Below are 15,375 nucleotides of genomic sequence, written 5' to 3'. Positions count from 1 at the left end.
CCTAATTCACCAGAAAGCTTACCATAATCAAAGCATTTTCAAAACTTGAACAGAACAAAACAGAGTTGAAAAAAGCTAGGAAACATGTAAACGAAGCCCTGACAAGCCGCAACAATATTTACCTCCACAAATGCCCACTTACCTTTAAATAATCAGCACCCCAGCAACTAAACTCAATATCCATCCTCCATCAGAAGTGCACTATACTGCAGTGTGTACATCAGCAACAATGTATTTCTTTTATATAGTGCTTTTCATGTGAGGAAACACTTCTCAGAACCGTAATCAGACAAAAATTGACACCAAACCAAAGCTGGAGAAGTGAGTAAAAACTTGGTCAAAGCGGCAGGTTTGAAAAGCTGAGAGCAAGGGGCAGAGAGGTGTGGGAGGGAATTTCAAAGTTTAAAGCCTAGAGGGCACTGGTGGAATGATGCACTGGAGGCCAAAGTTTTCATAGGCCAGGATCTTCCCCTCGGCGATTTGGGGGCGGGACCCGCTCGCCGAGGGGAGAATGACGCGGGATAACGTTGGTAGGAATCCCCGACATCATCCTGGGCCATTTAAATTTTTAGGAAGGCGGGCTGACAGCGAAATCAGCTGTCCACCCACCAACCAGTCAATGGCCAATTGAGGCCATTGACAGGCTAGTTAAGATAATTAAATACCTGCCCATCCAAGCTTAAGGCTGGCGGGCAGGCCAGGAGCCCCAGCGGGCTCCAAATTATTCATGAAACTTCATCCACTGGTGGGATGAAGTTTCATGTCCGTTTTTTAGAAATGTAATAAATTTTAAGTGTTTATTATTAACATGTCCCATCTCGTGTGACTTTGCCTCAGGGAGCAGTGAACTCTTTCGCGCGCATGCACGAAAGAGTGCACTTTGACAGTTGGGGAATCCCTCCCCACCCCCGCACAGGAAACGCATAGCGCTTCCTGTCGGGCAGGCCGCTGGGTGGGCCTTAATTGGCCCGCCCACTCAAAATGGCGGAGGGCCCCGTTTCGGTGGCAGGGGTCAGCTGTCCGCCCGCTGCCGAGCCAGTGGGGCCCGCACGCCATCCGAGGGCAAAATTATGCCCATAGAGTTGTAGGGCTGGCGGAGGCAACAGAAATAGGGAGTGGCGAGACCATGAATGCTGGGAGGCTATTACCTGTCTGCACACTCAGGCAGAGATGCTCTAAGGGACCCTTAAGAGAGAAAATACTTTAAAGGAATTTTGGCCTCAACTTAATAAGTTATATATTTAATTCAAATTATTTTCATGCACCAATTTCTAGAAGCAAACAGAATTTAATTAAACACTTTCATTCTTGTAGGCAACTTACAAACCTTTGGTGAAACAAATTTTAGAGGAGATATTCCATCCAGATCGACCTGACACTGTGGATATTGAGTACATGTCTGGTGGCTTAACAGAACTGCTCAAAACTGGATTCAGCATGTTCATGAAGGTTAGTTATAGTTCATTGAAGAATTTGACAATCACTGTTATAAAGGTCCATTCTTACCAAGTAAAGTGGCAAAGGTTTTAACTTATGATTGCGCATACACCATACAGGTGTCATAATGTTTGCTAAAAAATGTCACCCTTGTTACAAGTACATCTTCAAAAAGAAAATGCTAGAGTAATATTTATTTCAGTCTCAAGTTGAGAATGTCATTGACATGGACTGGAATATCTAGATGCCCTTAAGAAATTGATGGTAGGATTTCTTCTGGAATCTTTGTAATCCATATGCAAAGGTGCTGCCACAATGCTGTCAGCTAGGGAATTTTAGGATTTTGACCCAAAAAAGATGAAGGAATGACAATATTTGTTAAATCAGGTTAGTATGTGACTTATGGGGAAACATAAGAAATTGGAGCTTGAGTAAGCCATAGGGCCCCTGGAACCTGCTCGGCTGTTTAATAAAGTCATGGCTGATCCTCGACCTCCACTCCACTTTCCTGCCTTATCCTCAAATTTCTTGAATCCCTTAGAGTCCAAAAATCTATCATTCAGCTTTTGATGTACTCAATAACTGAGTATCCACAGTTCTCTGAGGTACAGAATTCCAAAGGTTCGAAACCCTCCTCACCTCTGTCCAAGTTGATTAACCCCTTATCCTGAGATTAAGAGCAGAATTTTATGGTCCCCCGCTGGCGGGTTTGCAGGTGGAGGTGCCTATAAAATTCCCTGGGTGGCCTTCCTGCCGCTGTCCCACCTGCCCCACACCTGTCACAATTTTATGTGGGCAGGACACCCTTGTTCCAATTGAGGCCCTTAAATGCCCAACAAAGGCCATTTCCTGCCCCTGCCTTAATTTTGAGGCTGGTATGAGGAGTTCAGAGGCAAGAGGAAGCCCAGCAGGTCACCCTGCCCAGCCTCAGGCGGGAAGAAAATAGGTCACCCCCTTTCCACATTGGGTACCCCCACCCCCCAAAAAAAGGTCTGCACCTCTCCATTAAGACCCCCGCCCCCTTTCAAGCCTCACCTCCCTTTCCTGCCGTGAGATGAGACCCCCCCCACTCCCCTCCAAAGTTAACTTGGTCCTAGACTCCGGGACTTAAAATCTGGGGACAGTTTGTAGTCCCAGTCCTGGCCTCGAAGGCAAATATATCTTTCCTTAAGTACGGAGACCAAAGCTGTACACAGTTATTCCAGGGATGGTCTCGCCAAAGCCCTCTACAATTGCAGCAAGACTTCCTTACTCTTATACCCCAACCACCCTTGTAATAAAGAACAATATACCATTTGTCTTCCTAATTACTTGTTGTTCCTGCATGTTATCTTTCGATGTTTCATGTACAAGGATACCCAAATCCCTCTGCCAACATTTAATAGATTCTCACCAGTTTAAAAAAAATTCTGTTTTTCTTTTCTTCCCACCAAAGTGAATAACATCACAGCCCAGACCCTCCATGGAGTGGCAGTCATCGTTGAATTGCTGCTCCGCTCAAACTTTTCGGCACCTAGACGCTGCTCTGCATTTCTTGCTGAGTCTTCCAAGCCCAGCTTCTCCAGAAATGTGGAGTGCAGCATCCCTCAGAGAGCTCCATCAGAGCACTGTAGTGTTGTGGCTGGTGTGGGGGGAAGACAGGAAACGCCTCCCTTTTATGCCACTAGCTGCCATACAATAGGTTTAAAGGTTCGGTGTGAATGTTAGTGGATGGGTGAATGGATGAATGAGTGAATGGTTTGGGTGGGCGAACTAAGTGGATAGGCTGGGTGAGGTAAGTGGACAAGTAAGTAGGGTGGTAGGTTGGGTCAGGAGGGGTAGTTGGGTCAGCAGGGTAGTCAGGTCAGGTGTCGTCAGGTCGAGTTGGGGGGCAAGTCGGGTAATCGGGGAGGGGTGGTCAGGTCGGATCATGTCAGGGGGTAGTCAGGTCGGGTCGTGGGATAGTCATGTGATCAGGGGTGTAGTCAGGGTGTCAAGCGGGGAAATCGGCGGAGGGGGGGTGGGGTTGGGGATTGGGGTCAGTGTGAGTGATTTGTGGTCAGATCTGTACTTACCTAGGAGTTAGACTAGGATCTTCCTGTCTAACATTTCCTGGTAACTATTTGGGTAAGTCCCATGGAACTATCCAAAGTCCAATTCTGACTCAAAGCCGGAGACTTTTACGGAGGATCCCAGGGAGCAGGGGAATTGCCCATTGGAAGTTCAAACTTTCCAGGCAATTCCCTCAGAGGTCAGCAGGCTGGGAGTTCCACAGGGTCTCGACACATTTCTTGGGTCATATGTCCGGTCTCCAACGATCCGGGGACTAGAAGACCTGGGCCCAAGTTTTCCCTCTGGGCCCAAATTTTCCCACATTATATTCCATCTGCCAACTTAATGCCCACTCACTTAACCTATCTAAATCCCTTTGCAAATGCTTTGCATCCTCCCCGCAAATTGCTTTTCCATCAAGCTTTGTACTGTCAGCAATTTTTTTTATTCATTCATGGAATGTGGACGTCACTGGCTAGGCCAGAATTTATTGCCCATTCCTAATTGCCCTTGAGAAGGTGTTGGTGGGCTGCCTTCTTGAACAGCTGCAGTTAATGTGTTGTAGGTACACCCACAGTGCTGTTAGGGAGGAAGTTCCAGGATATTAACCCAGCGGGGAGGGGTGGTCAGGTCGGATCATGTCAGGGGGTAGTCAGGTCGGGTCGTGGGATAGTCATGTGATCAGGGGTGTAGTCAGGGTGTCAAGCGGGGAAACCGGTGGGTGGGGGATTGGGGTCAGTGTGAGTGATTGGGGGTCAGATCTGTAGTTACCTAGGAGTTAGACTAGGATATTTCCAGCGACAGTGAAGGAACGGCAATATATTTCCAAGTCAGGATGGTGAGTGTCTTGGAGGGGAACTTCGAGGTAGTGCTGTTCCCACATGGCTGCTGCCCTTGTCCTTCTAGATGGTAGCGGTTGTGGGTTTGGAAGGTGCTGTCTAAGGATCCTTGGTGAGTTCCTGCAGTGCGTCTTGTAAATGGTACACACTGCTGCTACTGTGTGTCGGTGGTGGAGGGAATGAATGTTTGTGGATCTGGTGTCAATCAAGTGGGCTGCTTTGTTCTGGATGCTGTCAAGCTTCTTGAGTGTTGTTGGAGCTGCACTCATCCAGGCAAGTGGAGAGTATTCCATCACACTCCTGACCTGTGCTTTGTAGATGGAGGAAAAGCTTTGGGGAGTCAGGAGGTGAGTTACTCGCTGCAGGATTCCTAGCCTCTGACCTGCTCTTGTAGCCACAGTATTTATATGGCTAGTCCAGTTCAGTTTCTGGTCAATGGTAACTCCCAGGATGTTGATAGTGGGGGATTCAGTGATGGTAATGTCATTGGATATCAAGGGGAGATGGTTGGATTTTCTCTTGTTGAAGATGGTCATTGCCTGACACTTGTGTGGCACAAATGTTACTTGCCACTTGTCAGCCCAAGCCTGGATATTGTCCAGGTCTTGCTGCATTTGGACATGGACTGCTTCAGCATGAGGAGTCGTGAATGGTGCTCAACATTGTGCAATCATCAGCAAACATCCCCACTTCTGACCTTATGAAGGGAGGTCATTAATGAAGTAGCCGAAGATAGTTGGACCTAGTACACTACCCTGAGGAGCTCCTGCAACGATGTGCAGAAGCTGAGATGATTGATCTCCAACAAATAACCATCTCCCTTTGTGCTAAGTATGACTACAACCAATGGAGAGTTTCCCCCTGATTCTCATTGACTTTAGTTTTGCGAGGACTCCCTAATGCCACACTCGGTCAAAACTGCCTTGATGTCAAGGGCAGTCACTCACCTCTGGAGTTCAGCTCTTTTGTCCATGTTTGAACCCTTCCTCCAAGTCATTAATTTAGATTGTAAATAGCTGAGGCCCTCACACTGATCCTTGTGGCACCCCACAAGTGACAGCCTACTGACCTGAAGATCTCGCATTTATTCCTACTGTCTGCTTTTACAACTTAACCAATTCTCTGTCAATGTTAATATATTACTTCCAACTCCAAGAGCCCTTATCTTGTGCAACAGCCTTTCATGTGGCACGTTATCAAATGCCTCTGCAGCCACCTCCTTTAGAACCCTAGATTGTAGGCCATCAAGTCCAGGAGTCTTGTCAGCCTTCAGCTACATTAGTCCCCTAGGTGGTAAAGGTCATGGGTTTGGGAAGTTGCTGAAGAAAACTTGGCAATTTGCAGCAGTGCATCCTGTATATACTACACACTGGAGTCTCTGAGCCGGCGGTGGAGGGCAGTAGATGAAATGCTGATCAAGCTGGCTGCTTGATGATTTTGAGCTTCCTGCACATTGTTATAGCTGCATGGACCCAGGTAAGTCCATCGCACGCCTGGCTTGTGCGCTGTAATTAATGGAGACAATTTGGGAAGTCAGGAGATTAGCTACTCACCCACAGACTACCCAGCCTCTGACCTCTTGTGGCCATGGAATTTATGTGACTGGTCCAACTGAGTTTCTGGTTAAAGATGGCCTCCCAGGATTTTGATGATGAGCGGTGTGATGGCGGTAATGCTGTTAAATGTCATGTGAAGATGGATAGGCTCTCTCTTGCCTGGCCATTTTTAAAACATTTTATGGACTGGTAGAAACTACATTGCAAAAATTCAGCAGCTCCAAGTTACACTTGCAGCCAATATTCAAGGCTTCAAATACAAGATTTGAGATCAAAGTGTTGCAGGAACTGAACTCCTAAAGACAGTGTTAGGGCCCCTTCAGTGAGCTTATCTGGTGAGTAGGAATATTCCCAGTTTGACCCCATGTGTCCTTGTGTTAAGTTTTGCACTCCTGAGTCAATTAGTGACTCTTGCTAAGAAGTACGTGTATGTAGCTATCAAGTGAGGTGTGGATTGCGCTCAGTTGTGATGCAACTCAAGGTCAAATTGCCTGAAAATTCTTACCGTTGAGGCTTAACCGTGATTAGTGACCTGTTGACAAAGAATTGAAAGGCACTCAGCTCCTGTGCAACCATACAAGCTGCGAGGTGTCAACACTCTCTGGAGAGGAGGAGAGAAATATTAATCAGAGAAAGGAAAAGGTTCACAGACAGCATTTGTCTCTACAATAAGCACAGTCTACCACACTATTCATCACCAACCATTTGACAAAACATTAGCATTGTCTAAAATCTGAATTATAGCATCCCCAAATAAGCAGAAATGAGTAACAGTTTGTGCTGTGTAAAACTAAACAAACTGCATCACTTTCTCCACAAACTGTGATTACTTGCTGAACAATTCCGGCTGGGAGAATTATTCTTCATAATCTTAAAAATAATCAGTTTTTCCATTTAGTGTGTTGTAAATGAAGAAAATAGTTCTATGTTTAGCAAAAGAAATTTCCAGGAAAACTTTTTCCAAAGGGATCAATGAGTCATAATTTAGTGCAGCTTTCTATCTTTTCCATGTTCCCAGTTCTGTAATAAACTGGGAGAGCATGAATCAGTTTTAGTGCTGAAGTATTTGTATCTGAGTTCCAGACCACTCAGGCCAGATGTTGGTTTTGTTCAGATGTAATAATTTTCAAAGATCTGATCAGCAAAATTGATACGAGTGAGCAAATTTGTGCCCCGCCCCCTCCGTACAAATTTGTATTCTTTCCTTCTGTTTGAGATGAATAAAATAATATGTATTTGGATGTCAGTGACGGTGTTTCATTTCTTGAAACCTTTCCTTGAAGCATTTAAATTCTAGAAAGATACATCTAGCTTACTGCTAATAAAGGTGACAATATGTAACTGTGAATCAGCACCAGGTCACTCATGCCCCCTCTGATGATGGATGTGTACTGTTTTAAATGCGCTCCTCCTTGCAGAAAACGAACTTTTAACAATATTCTTACCTTGTGGAAAAATGCAAATACAGCTTTTTACCCTAGCTAGCAAGCCACTCCATGATATAGCTTCATATACATCTGAGACTGAAAATTTGGTATTGAGCAAGTACATACTAGTATTCAATCGATATGGATATAAATTTTCCAATCTCAGCCACCCACATGATAACCAAAACAAAATATAGATTGTACTTGACCCAATGGATCTGTCTACTGATGGGACTTCAGCTCTGTAGAGAGCCTGGTGGTGGTCAGAATGTCTCCTATTCTGTTTGTGAAACAAAGTAATGTTTTCTTTAAAATAATAAATACAGTTGCCTTCTTTTCTGAAATCATTAATTGCTATGGAGAATATATGATGTTTGTAGAAGAGTGAATTACTTTCAGTTACTTCCAATTCTAACATTAGCAGAAGTTGAATATTTGTCCAAATATATATTAACAAACATTCGCCCACTGCCAACAGCCATTTTTTTATTATATAGATGATCCTTTGAATTGTTTCTCTAACTTTTCTATCACCATATTGTGTATCTTTTCTGTGGAATTCCTGTCTGCTAAATAAAAAGCTCTTAACATTCTGCTTCAGGCTCCTGCTGAGTTTGAAGGGACAAGCAGTATGTCCTACCTGGAGTGCTTTACAAAACTAAGTCTGACACAATTAAGTTGAGAGGAGGATTGGTGTGTTTCATGCTCCAGAATAACATTGCGGCTTCACAGGTCTGCATGTCGGGTCACAAAATTGCTGGCTTCATTATAAATTGAATTGCTGGCGTAATTGCACTTTGAACAGTTGAACTTAATAGGTTATTGGTGACTAAGTATTTCTGGAATTTGTTTTGCATTCTTCATATTGTGTTTATAAAACCTCTTTTTGACACTAATCGAAAGATATTTCTGGGCAGACTGATGAAGAGGATTTCCTCACTAGGGGATATTTTTAACATGCTGTGAAAAACCACTTCTCCAATTGGACTGCCCCTTCAGCTGCTCTAACAGCCTCCCCTAGCATGGTATATTTAATGCAAAGGCTACAGTTAGCATATTATAACATTCAGCCTTATTTAGATTAAGGAAACTTGTTTTTTAAGATAGCAGATCAACTGTTTAGCTACAGTTAAAAACAAATTCACTTCTAAAATCAGAATTACTCCTTGTTTACATATTGATGCAAGTTGTGTGCATTTTGTTTTCATGCCATTTGCAGAAGCTTCATTAGTACAATGTTTTTTGTTGTAATGGTTGTGCATATTAGTACTGTTGGGATTCATAGTTTATAAGACTGTTATGTTGGCTGTGTCCATAGGTAAGGGTATGTTTCTGGGCAGCAGTATGTTGGCTGCCTTGTTTGTTGGGAGGTATTGTTGGGTCCTTACCGTTCTAATGGATTCAGAAATGATACTCGATACCCTCCCCTCTGTGTGGGTTATTCTCTCTATCCTTGGCACACAAATGGTTTTATCCAGTATTATCCTGATGGTATAATAATTACTGTTGCATCCTCAGCCAGTTAGCATTTTGTTTTCTGTGTTAAAATCAGTTAAAAAATTATAATTTCTGTCAATTTTAACTGCACATTCTTTTCAGAGGGTGTGTTGCAATTAACTCATTAAACAAAAATACAGCCAATTGTTTAAGTAGATAGCTAGTTTTCTATAAGAAATGTCTTTCTAAACCTGTGAAAATAGCACAGTTATTTTTAATGAAGCGCTGTGAATCTGTCTTGGAAAGGGGTAGTGAGGTTTTTTTTTATTCTTTAATGGGATGTGAGCATCACTTGTTAGGCCAGAATTTATGCTCCAGATTTGTCTCTGAAACATTGTTGTTCCATGTTATTAACCTGACAGGTTAGTCGTCCTCACCCCAGTGACCACCCACTGCTAATCCTATTCCTTGTGGGTGGGGTCACAGCCTCAGAGGTTCGAATGATAAAGGAGTCAGTCTCCATGCTCAAACCTAGCTGCCAGGTAAGTAGCATTTGCATTTAACTAATGTGGTAAGTCAACATTATACATCTTATATATAATTGCTTTTGCTTTAAATGATTGTACCTTAAAACTGCTATGTGAATAAATTTATGCTGAGTTAGTTGATTGAACTGTACCTCAGTTGGCTTTGGTGCCCCAGGGTTGATGAAGAGACATATCAACAGGATTTGCTGTTGCTTGTTATCCTGTAACCTCTGTTGAAAGTGTATTGATCTTGACTAAGGATAACATTGGAATTGACCGCAGTGCCTGCCACGCAGAAAAACCTGCCTAATCAAACTGGCTGCGCTTGAGCAGAAGGAGTGGCCACTTTGGCAAGTTACTGAACAGCTACTGGTGTCCGTGTAATTCCTGGTCAAGCAATGCCTTGATTTTAAAATTCTCACCCTTGTTTTCAAAACCCTCTAAGGCCTAGCTCCTCCTCATTTCTGTAAGCGCCTCCAGCCCCACGATCCTCTGAGATATCTGTGCTCCGCTAATTGTGGCCTTATGAGGGGAGGCAGTGGCGTAGTGGTATTGTCACTGGACTGGTAATCCAACGACCCATAGTAATGCTCTAGGCACCTGTGTTCGAATCCCACCATGGCAGATGGTGAAATTTCAATTCAATAAAAAGCTGGAATTAAAAGCCTAATGATCACCATGAAACTATTGTCGATTGTTGTAAAAACCCATCTAGTTCACTAATGTCCTTTAGGGAAGGAATTCTGCTGTCCTACATGTGATTCCAGACCCACACCCAATGTGGTTGATTCTTAAATGCCCTCTGAACAAGGGCAGTTAGGGCTGGGCAATAAATACTGGCCTAGCCAGTGACGCCCACATCCAATGAATAAAAAAAATCCACAATTTTATTGTTTTTTTTTGTAAAAATATACTTTATTCATAAAAATCTTCAATCACATTCAAAACCATTTCAAAAACAACATTACAAGGGTACAATCCAGGTTAAACTTTTACAAAATGTATCACCAGGTGCATCAGTACAAACAATATTACAGTCATTTACAGCCTTTCATTTTGATCTGTACAGCCCGAGGGGCTCTAAACAGTTCCCAGTCTCTCGGTGCGCTGTGGTAGAAAGGTCTTAGACAGCGACCCTTCCCCATTGCGCCTTTGCGGCAGCTGCCCCAAGCTTTAGTGCGTCCCTCAGCACGTAGTCCTGGACTTTGGATTGTGCCAGTCCGCAACAATCGGTCGGGGACAACTCTTTGTGCTGGAAGACCAACAAGTTTCGGGCAGACCAAAGCGCCTCTTTCACCGAGTTGATGATCCTCCAGCTGCAGTTGATGTTTGTCTCGGTGTGTGTCCCTGGGAACAGCCCGTAGAGCACAGAGTCCTGTGTCACAGAACTGCTCGGGATGAACCTCGACAGCAACCACTGCATCTCTCTCCAGACTTTCTTTGCAAAGGCACAATCCACAAGGAGGTGAACAACGGTCTCTTCCCCACCACAGCCACCTCGAGGGCATCGTGCAGAGGGGGTGAGACTCCTGGCGTGTAGGAAGGATCTGACGGGGAGGGCCTTTCTCACCACCAGCCAAGCTACGTCTTGGTGCTTGTTGGAAAGTTCTGGCGATGAGGCATTCTGCCAAATGACTTTGACAGTCTGCTCGGGGAACCATCCCACAGGGTCCACCCTCTCCTTATCCCTCAGGGCCTCTAGGACGTTACGTGCTGACCACTGCCTGATGGACTTGTGGTCAAAGGTGTTTTTCTGCATAAATTTTTCCACCAGGGACAGGTGGTACGGCACGGTCCAACTACTTGGAGCGTTCCGCGGCAGCGTGGCCAGACCCATCCTTCGCAACACCGGGGACAGGTAGAACCTCAGCACGTAGTGACACTTGGTGTTTGCGTACTGAGGGTCTACGCACCGCTTGATGCAGCCACACACAAAGGTGGCCATCAGTATGAGGGCGATGTTGGGCACGTTTTTTCCCCCTTTATCTAGAGGCTTGTACATCGCGTCCCTGCAGACACGATCCATTTTCGACCTCCAGATAAAGCGGAAGATGGCTCGAGTGATCGCCATCGCGCAGGAGTGTGGAATGGGCCAGACCTGCGCCACGTACAGCAACAGCGAGAGTACCTCACACCTGATGACCAGGTTCTTACCCGCAATGGAGAGGGAGCGTCGCTCCCACATGCCCAGTTTCCTTTTCACCATAGCCACTCGCTCCTTCCAGTTTCTAACGCATGCCCCGGTCCCTCCGAACCATATCCCCAGCACCTTCAGGCCGTCAGCCCTGACAGTGAAGGGGACAAAGGATCGGTCAGCCCAGTTCCCAAAGAACGTGGCCTCGCTCTTCCCACGATTTACCTTGGCTCCCGAGGCCAGTTCGAACTGGTCGCAGACGTGCATCAGTCTGCGCACCGACAGCGGATCCGAGCAGAAAACGGCGACGTCGTCCATGTACAGGGAGGCTTTTACCTGAGTGCCTCCACTGCCTGGGATCGTCACTCCTCTTATGCCCGGATCCTTCCTGATGGACTCGGCAAAGGGTTCTATGCAGCACACGAAAAGGACAGGCGAGAGAGGACAGCCCTGCCTGACTCCAGATTTAATCGGAAAGCTATCTGTTTCCCACCCATTGATTGAGACTGCGCTACTGATGTTAGTGTAGAGCAGTTGGATCCAATTTCGAATTCCCTCCCCAAAGCCCATTTTGGAGAGCACATCCCCCATGTAGGTGTGCGATATTCTGTCAAAGGCCTTCTCCTGATCCAAGCTGATGAGGCAGGTATCCACACCCCTGTCCTGTACATAGGCAATCGTATCCCTGAGCAGCGCCAGGCTGTCAGAGATCTTCCTGCCTGGCACAGAGCAGGTCTGGTCAGGGTGAATCACCAATTCCAGAGCGGATTTGACCCGGTTGGCGATGACCTTGGACAGAATCTTATAGTCCACATTCAACAGTGAAATGGGTCGCCAATTTCTAATTTCCTCCCTTTCCCCCTTGTGCTTGTAGATGAGGGTGATGATGCCTTTCCTCATGGATTCTGACATGCTGCCGGCCAGGAGCATACTCTCGTACACTTCTAGCAGGTCTGGGCCGATCAAGTCCCACAGAGCCGAATACAACTCCGCCGGCAGGCCGTCGCTTCCGGGGGTTTTACTCTTCTCGAAGGACTCGAGGGCCTTAGTCAGTTCGTCAGGAGTTAGCGGTTTGTCTAGGCTCTCCCGCGTACTGTGGTCTAAGACCTCCGTGATAGAGGACAGGAAGGACTGGGAGGCCGTGCTGTCCGTGGGCTTCACGTCATACAGACCGGCATAAAAGGATTTGCTGATCCTCAGAATGTCGGACCGTGATGACTTTTCCGCCACTGGTAGCCAAGACCCTAAGCTCTGGAATTTCCTCTCTCAACCTCTCCAACTCTTTCTCTCTCTTTCTTCCAGTAAGATGCTCCTTAATATCCACCTCTTTGACCAAGCTTTTGGTCATCTGCCCTAATATCTTCTCATGTGGCTCAGCATCTAATTTTGTTTTATAACACTCCTCTTAAGCACCTTGGGACATTTTATTACATTAAATGCGCTATATTAGTATATGTTTTTGTTGTAACGTCAGCAAATAGCACCACTCGCATGTTTGCATAGTTTACAGAGAAGGAAATGAATGGACACTTAAAATGAAGTAAAAGGAAATAAGAATAACAGGATGAGGGAACCAGTTTAATAATTCCCAGAACCAGCTCATGGATAAAAGCAAAATACTGAGGATGCTGGAAATCTGAAACAAAAACAGAAAATTCTGGAAAAACTTAGCAGGTCTAACAGCATCTGTGGAGAGAAAAACAGAGTTAACGTTTCAAGTCTGTATGACTCTTCTTCAGAGCTAAAGAGAAGTAAAAATGTAATGAAATTTATACTGTTTAAGGAGGGCGGAGCAGGTGAAGCTGGATAGAAGGCCAGCGATAGGTGGGGGCAAAGGAGAGATTGACAAAGATGTCATGGACATAAGGACAAAGGGGTGTCCACGCTCACGGATGTTAGTCTTCCAAAGTCCATATTGAAGCCACACCAGTATAAATGTAGCCTTAGTCACCCAGAAGTAATCTGATATAAGGGCTGGATATTTAAACTATTAGTTACCTCTACCTCTTTGCACACTAGTAGATCTAAAGTAGCTTTATCCCTAGTTAGCTCCACAACATATTGCTCCAGGAAACTGTCACAAAAGCATTCTACAAACTCAGTTTCCAGACCGCCTTTCCCAATTTGATTGGTCCAATCTATATGAAGATTAACATCCCCACAACTATTACATTGCCTTTGTTACAAGCTCCAATAATTTCTTGTTAAATGCTCGTCTGGGGCCCATAAATGACTCCCACTAGTGTTTTCTGACTTTTGCTATTTCTAACCTCCATCAATCCTGATTCTACTTGCTGATTTTCTGAGCCAAGATCCTTTCTCATTAATGCTCTTACGTCATTCTTCATTATCAGGGCTGTCCCAATCTCCTTTTCTGTTTTGCCTGCCTTTTCAAAATGTTGTGTACCCTGGAGTATTTTATTTCCCAAATTTGATCACCTGGTAATCAAATCTCTAATGGCAATTAGATCTAAACCATTTATCTCTATTTGTACCCCTAGTTCATCTATTTTATTGCAGATACTCCACACATTCAGATAAAGTGACATCAATTATTTTTATTACTATTCCCTGCATTGGCCTTACTCTCTGATGCACTATTACCATCAAACTCTATGTCCCTTCCTGTCCCACTGTCTTTACCCTTCTGTTGCCTCAATTTCTATCTTTGGATTTCTAAATCTCCCTTCACCCGAGCCTTCCTCCCCCTCTATTAGTTTAAAGACATTTTTATCTACTTTGACCATATTTGCTGGTACATTCTTACATTTTTACGCTCCGTCCCTTCCTATCACACTCTGTTTACCACTTCTCGCATCGCTATCTGCACTATTGCCTTGTCCTTTCTCTTCAACTTTTTAAATCTCCAGTACCCCACCCCCACACCCGCCTGCTATTTAGCTTCAAGCCTGTGCTACAGATCTAGTTATAAAACTCACCAGGACACTGGTCCCAGCACAGTTCAGCTGAAGACCATCCCAATGGTACAACTCCTTCTTTCCTCAGTACTCTACTAATGCCCCATGAATTGAAACTCGTTTGTCCCTCATCAGCCTTTGAGCCACACATTCAACTCTTATCTTATTTACCCTATGCCAATTTGCTTGTGGCTTAGGTAGTAATCCAGAAATGATTACCTTTGTGGCTCTACTTTTTTAATTTAGCCCTTAACTGCTCACACTCACTCAGCAGAACCTCTTCCTTAGTCCTACCCATGTCATTGGTACCCACGTGCATCACAACAACTGGATCCTTCCACTCCCACTCCAGGTTCCTCTCCAGCCTGGGGGAGATGCCCTTAACCTTGGCACTGGGCAGGCAACAAAGCATTCAAGACTTGCTCTCGACTGCAGAGAACAGTATATATCCCCCTAACTATACTGTCCCCTACTACAGCTACATTCCTTTTTACTACCCCCACTTGGATGGCTCCCTGCACCACAGTGCTATGGTCAGCTTGCTGGAGTAGTAAGGATTCCAATTAAGTTAAGCTCAATTTTCTGATGTTTTAGTTCACCAAAGTGAACTGTGAAGGCTATGGTGTGATGAGACAAAACCCAAATACGAAGCAAAACCTTCAATATGTACAATGAAATGACGAGAGCACAAAATGAACACAGATCAGGAGACCATTTGGCCCATCCTCATTCATCCACCTAGAAAGACCCAACAACTCCCCATCAGAACATCCAATTCTTTTTATTCTTTCACGGGATATGTATGTCACTGGCTAGGCCAGCATTTATTGCCCAACCCTAATTGTCCTTGAAAAAGTGTTGGAGGGTCACTTCTTAAATAATTCTAGGTTTTTCATCTCCATAGTTTTCTATCTGAAGTCTATTCCATGTGTTGATCATTCTGTGTGATCCTTTGTCCTACACTCAAAAATTAAAGTAATTTTCTGGAACTTTTTTCTATGTGATTAACTGACATGTAATACATCAATACATCAAATTTCAGTCCCCTTCTTTCAAGACTAAAAAGACA

General features: G+C 44.7%; 1 protein-coding gene across 1 annotated transcript in view; it reads left to right on the top strand.

The window, feature by feature from the left end:
* scfd2 (sec1 family domain containing 2) overlaps positions 1–15,375 on the top strand; it is a 361,104-nt gene that overhangs the window by 329,955 nt on the left and 15,774 nt on the right. The window contains exons 7-8 of the mRNA XM_078547836.1: positions 1,315–1,449; positions 9,150–9,269. Of these exons, the coding sequence (XP_078403962.1) occupies positions 1,315–1,449; positions 9,150–9,269 (255 nt within the window). The remainder of the gene's footprint in view (positions 1–1,314; positions 1,450–9,149; positions 9,270–15,375) is intronic.

Source organism: Cetorhinus maximus, chromosome 1, assembly GCF_964194155.1.
Source record: "Cetorhinus maximus chromosome 1, sCetMax3.hap1.1, whole genome shotgun sequence".
Lineage (NCBI taxonomy): Eukaryota > Metazoa > Chordata > Chondrichthyes > Lamniformes > Cetorhinidae > Cetorhinus > Cetorhinus maximus.
The sequence above is the reverse complement of the archived record's forward strand: the minus strand, read 5'-3'. Positions and strand labels throughout refer to the sequence as shown.